The sequence below is a fragment of the Clinocottus analis genome, unplaced genomic scaffold (assembly GCF_023055335.1).
Source record: "Clinocottus analis isolate CAN_PGR_092001 unplaced genomic scaffold, fCliAna1.0.p SCAF_14, whole genome shotgun sequence".
NCBI lineage: Eukaryota > Metazoa > Chordata > Actinopteri > Perciformes > Cottidae > Clinocottus > Clinocottus analis.
This window is the reverse complement of record NW_027175865.1, coordinates 6,412,014-6,426,092: the sequence shown is the minus strand read 5'-3', so window position 1 is coordinate 6,426,092 and position 14,079 is coordinate 6,412,014. Positions and strand designations below refer to the sequence as shown.

At 40.8% G+C, this 14,079-nt stretch overlaps 1 protein-coding gene across 3 annotated transcripts; it reads left to right on the top strand.

Moving 5' to 3' along the window:
• Positions 1-1,209: 1,209 nt before the first annotated feature.
• On the top strand, positions 1,210-13,245 carry zgc:63863 (uncharacterized protein LOC393372 homolog). Of its 3 annotated transcripts, none has more exons than XM_068576105.1 (10): positions 1,210-1,399; positions 2,384-2,438; positions 3,486-3,616; positions 3,722-3,802; positions 4,519-4,705; positions 4,839-4,940; positions 7,066-7,207; positions 8,028-8,212; positions 8,878-8,987; positions 9,909-13,245. In XM_068576105.1, the coding sequence occupies exons 1-10, from the start codon at positions 1,336-1,338 to the stop codon at positions 10,088-10,090; spliced, it is 1,239 nt and encodes a 412-aa protein (XP_068432206.1). In that variant the 5' UTR covers positions 1,210-1,335; the 3' UTR covers positions 10,091-13,245. The 3 variants fall into 3 exon arrangements, with proteins under 3 accessions (XP_068432206.1, XP_068432205.1, XP_068432207.1); XM_068576104.1 differs by having other exon boundaries at positions 7,998-8,212; XM_068576106.1 differs by lacking the exon at positions 9,909-13,245 and adding an exon at positions 9,873-9,885 and having other exon boundaries at positions 7,998-8,212.
• The last annotated feature ends 834 nt before the right edge of the window (positions 13,246-14,079 follow it).

Sequence of the window (14,079 nt, the reverse complement as noted above, 5' to 3'; positions counted from 1 at the left end):
ACCCGTAAGTCCTATATACTTTGAAGAAATATTTTTTGAAGAAATATTTTTTGCAATATATGTTCCCTCAAGAATTAAACCTTGTCCAGTTTTGGCCTTCTTGCAGTATGACAAATAATGTATGCATTTACTTAAGTGGGAAATGTGTTCGTTGTGCTCAAGGCCATGTGCAGGGTTTGGATTTACCATCGTAAACAATTTGTATGCAACCAAGCACCATGACAGAAAGCACTTAGGGCAGGATTATGCTTCTATATGTTCTAATATGACACAACATCCAGAAATCTAGTTTGCAGAAACAAAACAGTGGCATTAGAGCATTAATGTCACCTAAATCCACAATAGGAATATGCATATATTTAATGTAACTACAGCAACGGCATACACTCCTGCCTTCAGATCCCACCATTAGAGTAAATAAACATAATCCATATATAAAAGAATATTACATTAAACTTGACATCACACATACAAATTGATTTTTAGACTTTCAACTTGTGCTGTGTTGCCACAAGGATTCTGCAAGCACTCAGATGTGTTGTGACTGCGGTTATGGATTATTATTATTTTCAGAGAGATAAAGAAAAAGTACACAAATACATGCATGCACTATTGTCCATGTTCTGTCTGTGTATGTCCTTATATGCAGTTCCTTTGTGCCCCTGTTTTTTTTTTAAATTTATTTTATTTTATTTATTTGTTTGTTTTCTATTCCATTTGCTCTTTTAGGTTATTTGTTTGGTTTTGTTGTATTCATTGCCTTCATGGTATGGTCCTTTTTGTTTACCGGTATTGACGTTATGTATGACTATGCTTTGCTTCTCTGTAGAGCACTTTGTAAACTCTGTTTTTAAAGGTGCTATATACATGATAAAGTTATTATTATGATATCATAATAACATAGTATATGTATTGCTCCTGATACTATTCTAATTTGTCTACAGCTGCTATTTAGAGCTTTACTGTCGCCTTGTGGAAAAGGTGAAAACATTCAGAGCAAATGTCACGAAACACATTACACTCGAGCGATGACGATCACAGCCCGCTCGTGTTCAAATATTAGACAATAAAACTACAGTCATGTCCCCTTGCGGCGCGAGGTGACGGGCAGCCAATAGCATTCGCGCATTCGGTCACAAGACGTTTCTGCCCAATCAAAGCGTAGCAGAATGATCTCATGCTCGGTTGAGTCTTTCAGGGACAGCTGTTGAGAGAAGTGCTTACGCAGCGTTACAGCTTCACTGTTTTTACCTTTTTAGAGGCATTTTTTTGTAGTTGGTAATTAGCCTATGTCACAGCATAAACTACTTCATTCGGTAACCCGCTTCTAAAGAGATGAAAAGGCTAAAGAGGAAGAAACTAAATGCAGGAGTTGGGGTGAATGGATCTGTCACAAGAGGTAAGCCAGCCAACACACAGCGAGGTAACTGTTGGTATTTAACACACGTACACAAAACATAGGTTAAATACTAACGAGACACACAAAGCCAACATGAAACTGCATATTTAACTTTCTTTATATCCATTTACGGGACGTGGAGCCTGCAGACAGCACCTGAAAGTGAAGATAACTAGCTATATTATTACTGCAGCCAGCTGATACAAACGACAAGATACGAATCACGAGGCATAGCTTGTATTGTTTTGCTCGCATATCTCATTGCTGTTCGTTACTTTTTTTGTCAAAGTAAACATCAGCTGGGCCACTTGTCTGCCAGTGGTGCTCGCGTGGCAGCCAGTCAGCCAACTGGGACCATTTGGAAAGTGTCAGCTGTTTGCCAGACAGAAGAAGAAGTCATTATTCTCTGTAATAAAAAAACAAATGCCAATCAACTGTCATCAGTTATGTTATCACTCAACCCTTCAAGTCATTCAAACTTCTTATTTTGAATTTGATCCAAATTCACTGCATAGCACTTTCACAACTATGGTCATGTCATGTGTGTGTGTGACTCATCGTTGTGATCAGTCATTATAAAGGGGTTGTTTACATAAAAGATGAGTCAAGGTGTTGTCAAAATAAGAATGTATTAGGTAGGAAACGCTTCAAGTTTTAAAACAGCAAAACAAGTTCGACACAGATAGCAGGTGGAAAAGTCATTAAATTAAAACCGATTCATCTTACCCTTAATGTGTCTCAACATATCTACTAATTGTGTGTTGATCCCCCCCCACCCTCCCAACCCCTACAAACTTTGTGTGTTTCATGCACAATAGCTAGCCTCTATTAATAACGCCAGCATGATCTCTCTCCTCCCTCATCCTTTCCCTTTCTTTTCCTTCGTACATGTCTCCGTCCTTTATTTTTTATTGTTTGCGCTTTACTTTCTTTCATTCCTGTAATTCCTTTATCTCCACCCTCACCTCTGTCTGTCTTTTACAGAACCAGATTGTGGAAGGAAACAGAAGTTGGTTGAAATCCACCAGGCTTTGATCAGGTTAATATGATCATTATCAGTACTACAGTTTGCTTGTTAAGGATGATTTATCTAGCTGTTCTGGCATCCAGGGGGACATATTAATTCATTTTCAATTATCACATGTTCTGTCAAAACACCGTCTCGGATGCTTTTATGTTTTTGTAAAAAGTATTCCTCAACATATTTCTGATCTTGTTACTAATGAGACCCTTTGATTTTTGATGAAGAAGTTCTGAGACACGCTGATGTACAAATACAACCCATTTAACAATTGTGTTTGAGTAATGAAACATAACAGAAGTTGTATTTTATATACCAGAACTGTGAAGAAACTCAAGAACCTCGGTGTTAAGATTTACCCGGTAGATACAAGGTTTTCACACCACGGTAGCGTTCCTTTAAAATCTGCCTGGACGTGCCTGTATTTCTATAAATCTAGACAGTTATGACAGTTTCATTATCTAAAGTGCCTCCATTCGCACAAGGACCACAGGATGTGTTTTCCCAAGTGGGATTGCACATCCCTCTGCTGCTCGCTGTTCCACAATTAGATGGCATGCATTTATCCCGAAGACGGTGACCTTCATCACACTCCCTTCTAAGCTAATTTCACACACAAAGATTACTCGCACGTGCTCGGTGGACTAGTGTGACGAGGATCATAAAGACATTAGTGTCAGGAGGCAAGTGGGCCTTGGGGAAATGGCACAAGAAAGCCGTGGGCAGGATTGAGCCGGGTGATTTTTAGGAATGCACGTTTATTTGCTCAAGAACAAATTAACTTGTTGACACAAAAACGCAATACCAACTAAATTTTATATTTGCTATATTTGCTATTTACAATGCCTATAAGCAAAAAGCATTCACCCCCTTGACTGTTTCACCCTTTTGATGCTTTTATGCGCAAAATTATGATCAGTAAGATTTTGCCTATGAAATTGAAAACAAATTTTGACAAACTAATGTCAAATAATTAAATATATATAATGTAAAGTGATACTCTGTCATATACTTTAAAGGGGGTCAAACTGAACCCATTTCCTATTCTGACTTTTGTTTTTGTAGCGATCCAGTGGACATTGAGACCCTGAGGAGAGCAGCAGCCAGTCAGGGAGGACTGCTCACTGATGAACTCAGGAGGAAAGTCTGGCCCAAACTACTGAACATCAATGTGTACGAGCTCCCATATAAACCCGGTTAGTGGTTGATTGATGCTGATATTTACTCATTCACAATACTACACAATAGTGTTTCTCGTACTAATGCTGACAACACTAGTAATGACATTTTATATTGTGTAGGTCGAGATGTGAGGGAGAACCACAAGGATTACAACCAAGTAGTCCTGGATGTCAGGAGGTCCATGAAGCGGTTCCCTAAAGGTGTGTGTGTGTGTGTGTGTGTGTGTGTGTGTGTGTGTGTGTGTGTGTGTATGTGTGTGTGTGTTCGTTCTGAAGATGGCATCATCGCTCATGATGTCATTCATGTACCTGTACCCCTGTACTTACAGCGACAAGCAGACATCTGGAACGGCGTAATGATTAATGAACTGAGTAAAGTCGGCAACAGGGTTAGATTCTGATGTCACAAGACGCCTGTGTTGTCAGCCAAAATCACAAAATTGGCAAAAGCAACAGAGAAAAGTGTCTTATCTAACTGAGAAGCTGTCAGTTCAATCTCAGTTAATTGTGATTTTGACTTAATAATCTTTTCTGCCGAGACAAAGCAAATGTATTTGGGAAAAATGAATTGAAATGCAGGAGGGAAAGCTGGATTTACAGCATTAGTGTGGGTCTCTGTCTGCATACTACAGTAAGCTGCTCCACATATGCTGACTTTAATGTCATTTTACCAGTAAAAGGTGAAGGAAAAGTTCAAATGATGTTCTTTTGGGAAGTTGAGCTTGATGTTTTATGCACATGTTGTTCACAGAAATCATGTTATTTCATACCACAACTGGGCAGAGTTTGGTTTGGTGTAAACCTTGCTCATAAGCACCCGGACCAGAGTCGGATAACTTGTGTCAACTTATTTACAAAACAGGATTTATTTTTTACTGTTAAGATCTTTTCTGTTAAGATCCTCGGCTCTCCCTCAGGTATGCCAGCCTCTGAGAGGGCCGTGCTTCAAGAGCAAATGATCGACATCATACTGGAGGTTTTGAAACGCACCCCTCAGCTTCATTACTACCAAGGCTACCATGATGTGGCCGTCACTCTGCTGCTGGTAGTCGGGGAGCGGATGGCCATCGCCATGCTGGACACTCTGTCCAATCACCATCTCAGGTTGTACTTCTAATACATCCAGTTATCTAGGCATTTCAGTCAAGTTAGACACAACTGTTTTTTACTGGACTAAGCAACTGTATATAAAATGATTTAGTAGCGATAACTTCTGACTATTTTCTCTGTCTTTTAGGGATTTCATGGATCCTACCATGGACAGCACCAAACACATTTTAAACTACTTGATGCCTATATTGGAACAAGTTGATACAGAACTACATGACTTCATGATCAGGTAAAACATTTATTTTTATTTACATTGAAACTAAAATATGAGCATTTTGAGTAAGTGCTCTTCTTGCGTTACAAGAGCAAAGTCATCCATGTAGTTTATGCCAGGACTGTTTTTTGTAAAGGTAATAGCTGAATATGCAAAACGCATTTTATTTTCATTTAAATTGTTAAAAAACAATGTGTGGCTGCATGCTGTTTTGTGCATAAGGTGCAATATTTTCAATGTTTGATTTTAAAGTAATCAAAAGTATTCAGATTAGATTACATTTCATTTAATCCAGTGATTACCATGTCATTTGTGTTGTTTTAATCCCTTTTGAAGTAATGTAAGTGAAATCCACTAGAGGGCACTAAAGTGTTGATTTTCACCTGTGAGCTTCACCGAGAGACAAATGTTTTAGTGTATAGTTTGTGAATTGGAGCTCAATGAAAATGCATCAGTAGTGGTCTCATTGGGGAGTTTCTGTGTCAGATGGTCCAACAGCTGTTTCAGAGGTTTTTCTGTCCCACCAAGGTGTGCACCACATTTACCTTTATTTGTGAAATGTAATCATCCAAAAATGATTCATTATCTTTTTACAGTTAATTGAAGCAACAACAAAAACGTGTTTTACAATGCAACCAGTCAGTGTCAGTGAACATGGGGTCGCTGTGAGGACCAGGATTTGGGATGTTCTGAGTCAATAAATTGTCCTCAAGGTGTTTGGATATGTGTGCGTGCCTGTGCGTGCCTGTGTTTGTGTGTGTCTATAGTGCCTTCGCTGTCTTGTTGCCCGTTCATAATTGATGCTGTGCTGGCAACTTCTATATTTGCCAATTACCCGTCTCTACACAAATACAAGCGCACACAAACAGAAAAAGGACAAAAAACAAGACATTTTACTTGCAGTAAAAAACAGTTCGGTAAACAACATCTGACTTCAAAGTTTGGAATACTCTTTTTTGTGAGCACTTCCACTTCCCCTTACCTCCCTTCTTATCTCTTTCTCTTTTCTTCTTTCCCTCTTCTCTGTCCCTCTTCATTTGATCTATTTTATGTCCCTCGTCACACATACTTCCTGCCCTTTGCGCCTTCTCTTTACCCCTCCCCCTGTCCATCACCCCACCCCCTCTTTTTTGCTTGTCACTCCCTCCCCCTTGTTCTTATTCTTCTTCCTCCCTGAATGTTCCTATCTAATATTTATCAACAGCCTCTAAGAGTTTCCAATTTGCTTGAGACTGTCAAAAATAACTGTCTATTTATGTCCGCACACATCAGAGAAAGACAGGGGAGGAGCATAAGAGGGTTATAAACGCTATGTAAAGATACATCATTATATATATTTTTTAATTCATGAGGCCACATCGAAAGAAATTGCTTTGGTCATGAAAAAAATCTTTCAATCCATGACTCTTGGATTAAGTCACTATTAAAGTTTAGTTTATGAAATTAAGGAAAGTATGACTCATGTTGTATGGTGTCCTGTGCAGTGCTCTGTCATGTCTGAGAAAATAACCCCTGTGATGTCATTCAGGTTCATCTTGGAGGCTAAAACCTTATTAAAGACATTTTTGACTGTTAAAAAAAATGAAGGCGTTTCTCAGGGAGGATTGTCTCTCGTGAGAACCTGGAGAAGTATTAGCTTTGGTTGGCCGGATCATACCGGTACATTTCCTTTTTACATTTTACCCGGCAGACTAAGAATTGCTGATACTGTAAAGTACTGCACACCACCCAGTGTACCATTAGTTTCCAAAGTAATTTCCTGCCTTCCATGCAGCCCTTGGTTTCCATTCATTTCTATTACAGTATGAAAGTCAACTCGGAGAGATTTGCTCTGTGATGAATTGTGATGTGATGAAACCACTACCTGCCGAGAAGATAGGAAAAAAATCTGCACATATGTTTTCATATTACTCCTGAACTGCTTTTTTATTTTTTCATTTTATAACTTCATTTAATTTTAGTATTCTAACATATTTTGTGTTTTTAGTTCTGTAAGTGTGTAACTCACTGTTGCATTTTGGCCAAGACATTCTTGTCAACTCGATTGTTAATTTCAGTTAAGATCTTCCTAAATTCTAGTTTGTGTGTTCCTCTATTTGTTTAAGGTTACATCCCTTTATATGTTTGCTGTGTCTTACAGAGCGGAGGTGGGAACCATCTTCGCGCTGTCCTGGCTCATCACATGGTACGGCCACGTGCTGTCAGACTTCAAACACACCATGAGGCTCTACGACTTCTTCCTGGCGTCGCACCCGCTGATGCCCATCTACCTCGCTGCTACGGTAACAATGCATTGAAACCAACAGGAAGTGAACAAGCAGCAGCAACTTTGTTTTGTCAGTAATCCAGGACACATACACACACACACTCATATATTCATGCATACAGTGACGTAGAGTACTACAAAGTCACTAGACTAGTTAATTAGATGCCTCCTAATGAACAGACGAGAGAAAGTGAAAGAGGAGGTATAGCGGGAGAGAGAAAAGAGAGGAAGAAGGATGACTGCATCAGGAAACAGAAGGACGAGAGCTGACTGATGTTTGACTGGGAAGGAGAAAGAGATTACAAAGGACTCACATTTTTTTACTTGTGACTTTTTCTCCCCTCTGGGTGCCCACACCAACTGTTTTAGGAGAAATGTTTACTGCTGGAACATGTGCATGTGCAGCTGTGTTTGTAGAAAAATCCCAATATTTTGTGTGTGTGTGGATGCCTCGTGTTTTTAGATGTTTAATTTGAGTGTGAATAGTTCTTTTTAAACAGAAGGGTTGTGTGTATGTGTATTAGTTTCATGCAGTTTGCTTGTTTGTGTGTGTGTGTGTGTGTGTGTGTGTGTGTGTGTGTGTGTGTGTGTGTGTGTAGGGGCTGGGCACAGGGAGAGTTCTGTTTCTGAAGTGTGTGAAACAACAAAGCAGAATGTAGTTCATGTTTCCTCCAAGGCTGAGAACAGCGCACAGCATGGGGGGTTAACTCTTCATCTGCTTATTCACTGCAGAGCGCTCATTCTGTCTCACTGGCATCACTGAAGCGACCCAGTGTGCAGTCTGCAGATTCTTATCACAGCTTCAGTGTGTTTTAACCCCCTCCTCGCCTGCTCAGATTGTGCTGCACAGAGAGAAGGAGGTGAAGAAGACAGAGTGTGACATGGCCATGGTCCACCACCTCCTCTCACGCATACCTCAGGACCTCCCATACGAACTTCTGATCGGCCGGGCCGAGGAACTGTTTGACCAGTACCCTCCATCGCTACTGGCCAAGCGGGCAGCGCTGCAGTCTCGCAAGAGGTGAGGGAACAAGGACTTAGGCCAACAATTATCATGATGTTACTAGTATGCATTCACATTTGCTAAAGGAGGCGCCATGCTGGGTCATACTTCAGTCATAATTAAAATTATTATCACTTTAATATTCGTTGGAGCTGTAAATCCGACTGTGCTGTAAAGATACTATGTTGTTGCATTCTGCCTCAGAAAGTGAGCAAAACATACTCAAACTCTTGTGCATTAGCTCGGCAAGTAATGACTATTTTCAGCATTACCTAAACAGTAAATTATTAGGTTTTGGCCATGATATATATTTTGTGTTTTACTGGACTGTAAGTGTCGAGGCAGACTGAAACCAAAGGGAGAGAGAGAGGGAGGCATAAATGCAACAAAGTGTTCACATGGCATGATTCGCTCCAGTAAATCATATATTGATTAATGAATCAAATAAATAGTTTACAAAAAGTTAGAAAACTAAAATATATGATGTATTATCTTTAAATTACTTTATTAGACTGAGTCAGAAAAAGCGTGTGTGTCTGTGTGTGTTGTATAGTCCTTTCTGTCGTGTTCATCCTGTCTTTCCAGCTGTACATGCTACATCTTCGATCTGAATCTGCTCTCCATCACCGACTCACGCTCCCTTCCTCTTCCTATCCTCCTTTTCCTCCGTTTTCTATCGCCAGTCTTTCCATCAGCACCTTCCAGGCGTTTCAGTTCTCCACACTCCACCAGAGGCCTGACTCTGTTCTCCAACGCCTCACCAAGGCCAAGGGCTCCTCCAACTCCAGACACGGTAAAAATAGTAACTGCAATCTCATTACCGACTCTGAAGAAGGACTGCACACATACAGACACTCGTGAGGATGAGTGACATAAAACTGACATTTTGAAAGATGCTCTTTGAAGTTGGCGAAAAAATGAACATCGACTTTAAGATTGTAAGAACAAACATTCCAACGCAAATATCAAAAAATGTTTGATGGATCCTCCATTCCTCATATTTGCTGGTGCCTTGAACACAACTCTTCAGAACAAGGCAATAAATATGTCATCCCCCACAAATGCTATCCCCCTTTGGGCCAATCAATAACAAGTAAACAAATGATGTAGCACCCCCATCAGACCAATCAAGTGCACATTTAGATCTGCCAGAACAGAACAAAGAGATGGTTTATTCCCATTGGTTTTGTGGAAATGTGATCAGTGGCGTCCGACATATTGTTTGTGATGTACAGGCAATCAGAAACATGCTTTAACATTCCCCTCAGGCCAAACAATGTAATATTGAAATTGATGCACATTATTCCCTGCAGTTTCATCAAAATTCAATTAGCGGCCTCCAAGATGGAGTGCATAACGGACAGAAAGAGCATCTCCTAATTTCACTGTGGCAGACAATGAAGGAGAGTCTGGAAGAGACAACCTGCTGTCTAAATGTTAAACAAGTGATGAATGAGGGGAGTGAAACTCGAAGTGGAGTTCATAACTATTTGGGCCTCTAGTTAATTGAAGTGAGAGTACCGCTGAGGAGAATTGGTTGTTTAATACTTTGCCTCCTCCTTGTCTCTACTCCTTGTGTGCTTTGACATCGCTCTACCCCCTTTTTTGTTTTCAATCCCAGTAACAACTCCCAGTATAATGACTCCACGTGACCTCTCCATGTGTCTGCTCCTCGCAGTCTGACCCCTCCCTCCTCCTTGTCCTGTGCTCGTAGCCCCCCCACCCTCAGGTCAGGAAGCAGCTTTGCCCCGAGACCGAGCCCAGCTGTGGGGGAAGGGCAACAGGCTGGTGAAGATGGCGGTGTGGGGGCTGTCCGCTACGCTCGGGGCGGCCGTGTTCGCCGTGGCTCAGACGGCTATGGACTGGGGACCCGAGGCGTTACTACAACTGTTCTGACGTGGCGGTGGGGATTTATACCGTTCCACACACAGACACACAATCGCTCATGGTGACCGCAGACACACTCATCTGCTCCTAAACAATAAACAAACTTCCAGAGACAAACAAAGACGTTGAAGACTCCAAGCTTCTCGCTGAGAGGAAAACCTTGGAGAAAAGCAGGAGCAGGTCTGTTGTCTTGGTGCCAAACAGGTTGTTGCCACACAATCATTGTGAACATATGCTCGTCACTTGTGTGTGTGTGTGTGTGAGAGTGAGAGAGAGAGAGAGAGAGAGAGGGTGAATCCTAAAACTCATAGAACGAGCCTGTGACCTCTTGAGCCTTTGGGCTAGAGCCTCTGTGTGGAGTCACTAATGACATGTATTTTTGAAAAGACAATCAAACGGACACAAAACTACCACAAAAAGACCAAAAACAACCACAGATTTGCAAAATGAGCAAAGGGAGACGTGAGTGCGTGGTTTGCAGTCGTTTTGTGTCTCAGTCTGGGGCATCTCCTCCTACGTAGGAGGTGTGGCGGGCATTACCATGGTTTTGCCCAGGGGCCCGTTGTCTCATTACCCAGCCATGCATGTGAGACACTAACACATCTTGCCTTTTCAGGCTGTTGCTCTCACGGTACGATCGGTGTAACATTTTACACGCGTCTCTGTGCGTTTGCTGTTCGCCGATTATTTAGCTGATAAGTCGTTTTAAGACTGTCATGCTTGTCTCGCTGCGTTTCTGTTGATGGGGGTTTTAGTGAGCTTGTTGGATCTGCAGCCGTATCTGAGAGCTAAAAGTGCCCGTAGCCAGCGCGATGACACATGAATACAAATTATTAAAGAGCGGTGTTTTCTGCTGAAAGCTTCCAGTTATGAGTGAAGAAGGAGAGCGGGAGAGAAATGGGAAAGATGGCGGGAGAGATTTTGCCTGTAAGCCACTTGTATTAATTGCTTTACTGCAGGTGTCAGCGAGTTACACTAACAGTCGAGTTTTCTGCTGCCCGAAATATGAACATTACACACAGTTGGCACTCTGCACTCAATGCACGCAGCGGGGCTTTTGCAGACGCATTGAGGCATCACATGCATCACATGCGCTGAAATACATCTTGCTTTCTTTATATATAGTTTTTCAATATTTTTTTGAAGCAGTTTTCCCAATGTTGTGGCCTACCGCTGCTGAATGAATACGCAGAATACACCAGTACTTTTACATTCTTAAAATATTTAGCAGGTTTGAGCCAACATCCACTCTGAACAGCCGTCAACAGAACTACAGCACATGGACTCGGTTCTTCCTCGACATCGTATTTCTTTTCAGCGTTTTACTGCTACAGTGGTGATTTTAACATATGTGATGGAAGAAATTGTGTTTTTATTCAACACACCCTGTAGATATTGTTGCACCAAATGTAATCACTGAGTTTTAGCTCCTGAATAGTGACTATTAATAATACAAGCGGTTTCCAACTGAGGTACATACATATGTACAGGGCACAGAGGTTTCTCCAAACGGCAATGCATGCTCTGTGTGTCGACTTATAGTCTGAAATATTTATCAGCTTTTTTACTAGCATGTTGCTGAGTTGCATCTGTTCACACAACTTCACCCGAGTCACAACACTCTCAACCCTCCTCTTCTCTCCGCCGTCAGATATAGATGCCTGGCACGTTTGCCCTGTTGATCTTAGTCGCTCTGCAGTTCATGAATTCAACTGCTATGTGCTTCCTTGTGTACAGATTACAGTCGTAAGGGAGAGCGCTACCGCGAAGTCCCGTTTTTAAGCCTCGTGGCAATCTGAGAAGGATTGCAGAGCCGAGTCGTGAACGAACCAGTCAATCACCACATTGAATAGATTCAGACATTCTTTAGCCAATAGCTGAGTTTTTGACTGGTGAACATCAGTCATTTAAATACATTGATCAATAATGTGTAACTCGGGTTACAAGTTTGCTGGCCTGCAAGCCAGTTCAGACGTCTGGCCAGTAACCTGCGGTGGTTGTTTGAAAAGCCACCGCATGTTTTCAGTCGGACAAGCTGTACGTCAAGTAATATATGACGTGTGTGCGTGTCCGATGTGATTCAAATTAAATGCATTAAGTGTGTGTGTGTGAAAGAGAATCAAAGAGAGAGAGAGTTTGTGTGTGTTGGTGTGCTTGAGAGAAAAGGTTATCTTAAACCACATGTCAGTTTATTTCTCTTTTTTCCCTTTTTTAACTCGCTGGACATTCTCTTTGTTATATTTGCTTTTTGTTGAGGTGCTCAAAGTGCCTTTATTTATATACATATATATAATATAATTTATTTTAGAGCAACAATCTGATTGGCTATTCATGTATTGTTAGATTTTAATTGGATTTTCTGAAGGTATTTAAAACGGGTATATGGGGCTTTAAAATATAATGGTTTGTAATCACAAGTCTGAGGGTTTGTATTTTTATTTTTTTTATGGAGATGCAGTTATTTTGTATTGAAATACTGTATCTGGTCAGTCATTATGCGTCAGACTAGAAGTTAAAGAAACATGCTTATTGCTGTCTGCCAAGTGTTCAATGAGGAGATGGATACCACTCATTAAATGAAAGTACAATCAGAAGCTACAGCCAGCAGCTGAGAAGCTTAGCTTAGCATATGAAACGAGTGGAAACCGCTCGCCTGACCTTCTCCAAAGGAGCAAAGTCCACCTTCCAGCACCTCTGAAGTTGACTCATTAACACAATATATCTGGTTTCTTTAATCCATATTAATTGACCCTTAGTTTCGTGCCAGATTATTTGACTGCGACGGCCGGTCCCAGTCCCAGTTTGGTTGTACGTCTAATTCTTCTCAAGAAAGCAAATAAATATTGAAACTATTCCTTTGCATGTTTGGCTTATGTGCCACCTCAACTCTTAGGTTGAGATAATAAACAAATGACATTGCAAAGAGCACATTTACTATCTTTACCCAAATAGCTCGTTCTGCAGTGAAGTTAGTATTCTTACTCCTGGCTGTACTTTTAAAGTGAACACATGTTTTTTGGGTCTATGATGCTTGGAAACAGTTTGAGAAAAACAATTTAAAATAGCAGTTTTCACATGTAAGCTTTGCTTGCTCTTGTTTGGTTGCCTGAGTTGACCATGTGCTGTGATCTTCAAACATAAGTCAAGATGCTACCCCCCCCACCCCCCTCCGCTCTCCACACACACACAGTGAAAGTGGTGGCCATGCCAAATCATAATGAGGATTTAATTTTCCTGCCTCTGGCTCTTGGCGTGCTAAAGATACTTTCTCCTTGTCTTTTCACATTCACACTCAAACACCGACACCTGCACCGGTCTCAGTCTGGCAGAGGCCTTAGATGAAAAATGATTGAAGCATGTTTGTTTTGAATGAAACTAACCAAGATCTATAAGAAAGTTGATGGATGCTGTTGAGCCCACGTTAAAAATTGACTTAAAAAACACTTTATATTCCAATTTAGGCCCATTCAATTTATGTAAAACTAGGAAGGAAGCCTTCTAGAAGAATTCAACATAATATAAATAGAAGATACATAATTTTATTTGACTGAAGTGCAGTGGTTTTATTTTATTAGCTCTGTTGTTTATTAGGTCTGTCCAAAGATTTTCTGGCTATTTTGCAGAAGTTATTTCAACAGCTGGATGCATTGGATGTCATTTTTTGCTTGTCATTGGGTTTGATGTAAACCAAAAAACACTTTCTATAAATCAAATCAACTTGAATTTCATGCCAAATTGTGAATTTCCTGTCCTCCCAGTGAGCTTGTGCCTCTCATGGCCTCTGTGTCTGAAAATCTCCCAAAGGACTTGATAATGTAAGCCCATATTAAAGTGTGTATGTATAATTTCTGTGGGCATTTTTAATGCATGTTTCTCATATTATGGGTACCAAGTGGTACATACATATCAGCTTATTTGCACCTTGTTCTTGTACTGCAGTTGTACTGAGACCTGTTTTTGACATATGAAGATGGTTTTGTCTATGAGATAAAAACAAA

Coding starts and splice junctions, on each gene's coding strand:
- zgc:63863 (XM_068576104.1), top strand. CDS start 1,336: ATGAAAAGGCTAAAGAGGAAGAAACTAAATGCAGGAGTTGGGGTGAAT. Junction 1,400..2,383: donor GAATGGATCTGTCACAAGAG/GTAAGCCAGCCA, acceptor TGTCTTTTACAG/AACCAGATTGTGGAAGGAAA. Junction 7,208..7,997: donor CCATCTACCTCGCTGCTACG/GTAACAATGCAT, acceptor TCACAGCTTCAG/TGTGTTTTAACCCCCTCCTC.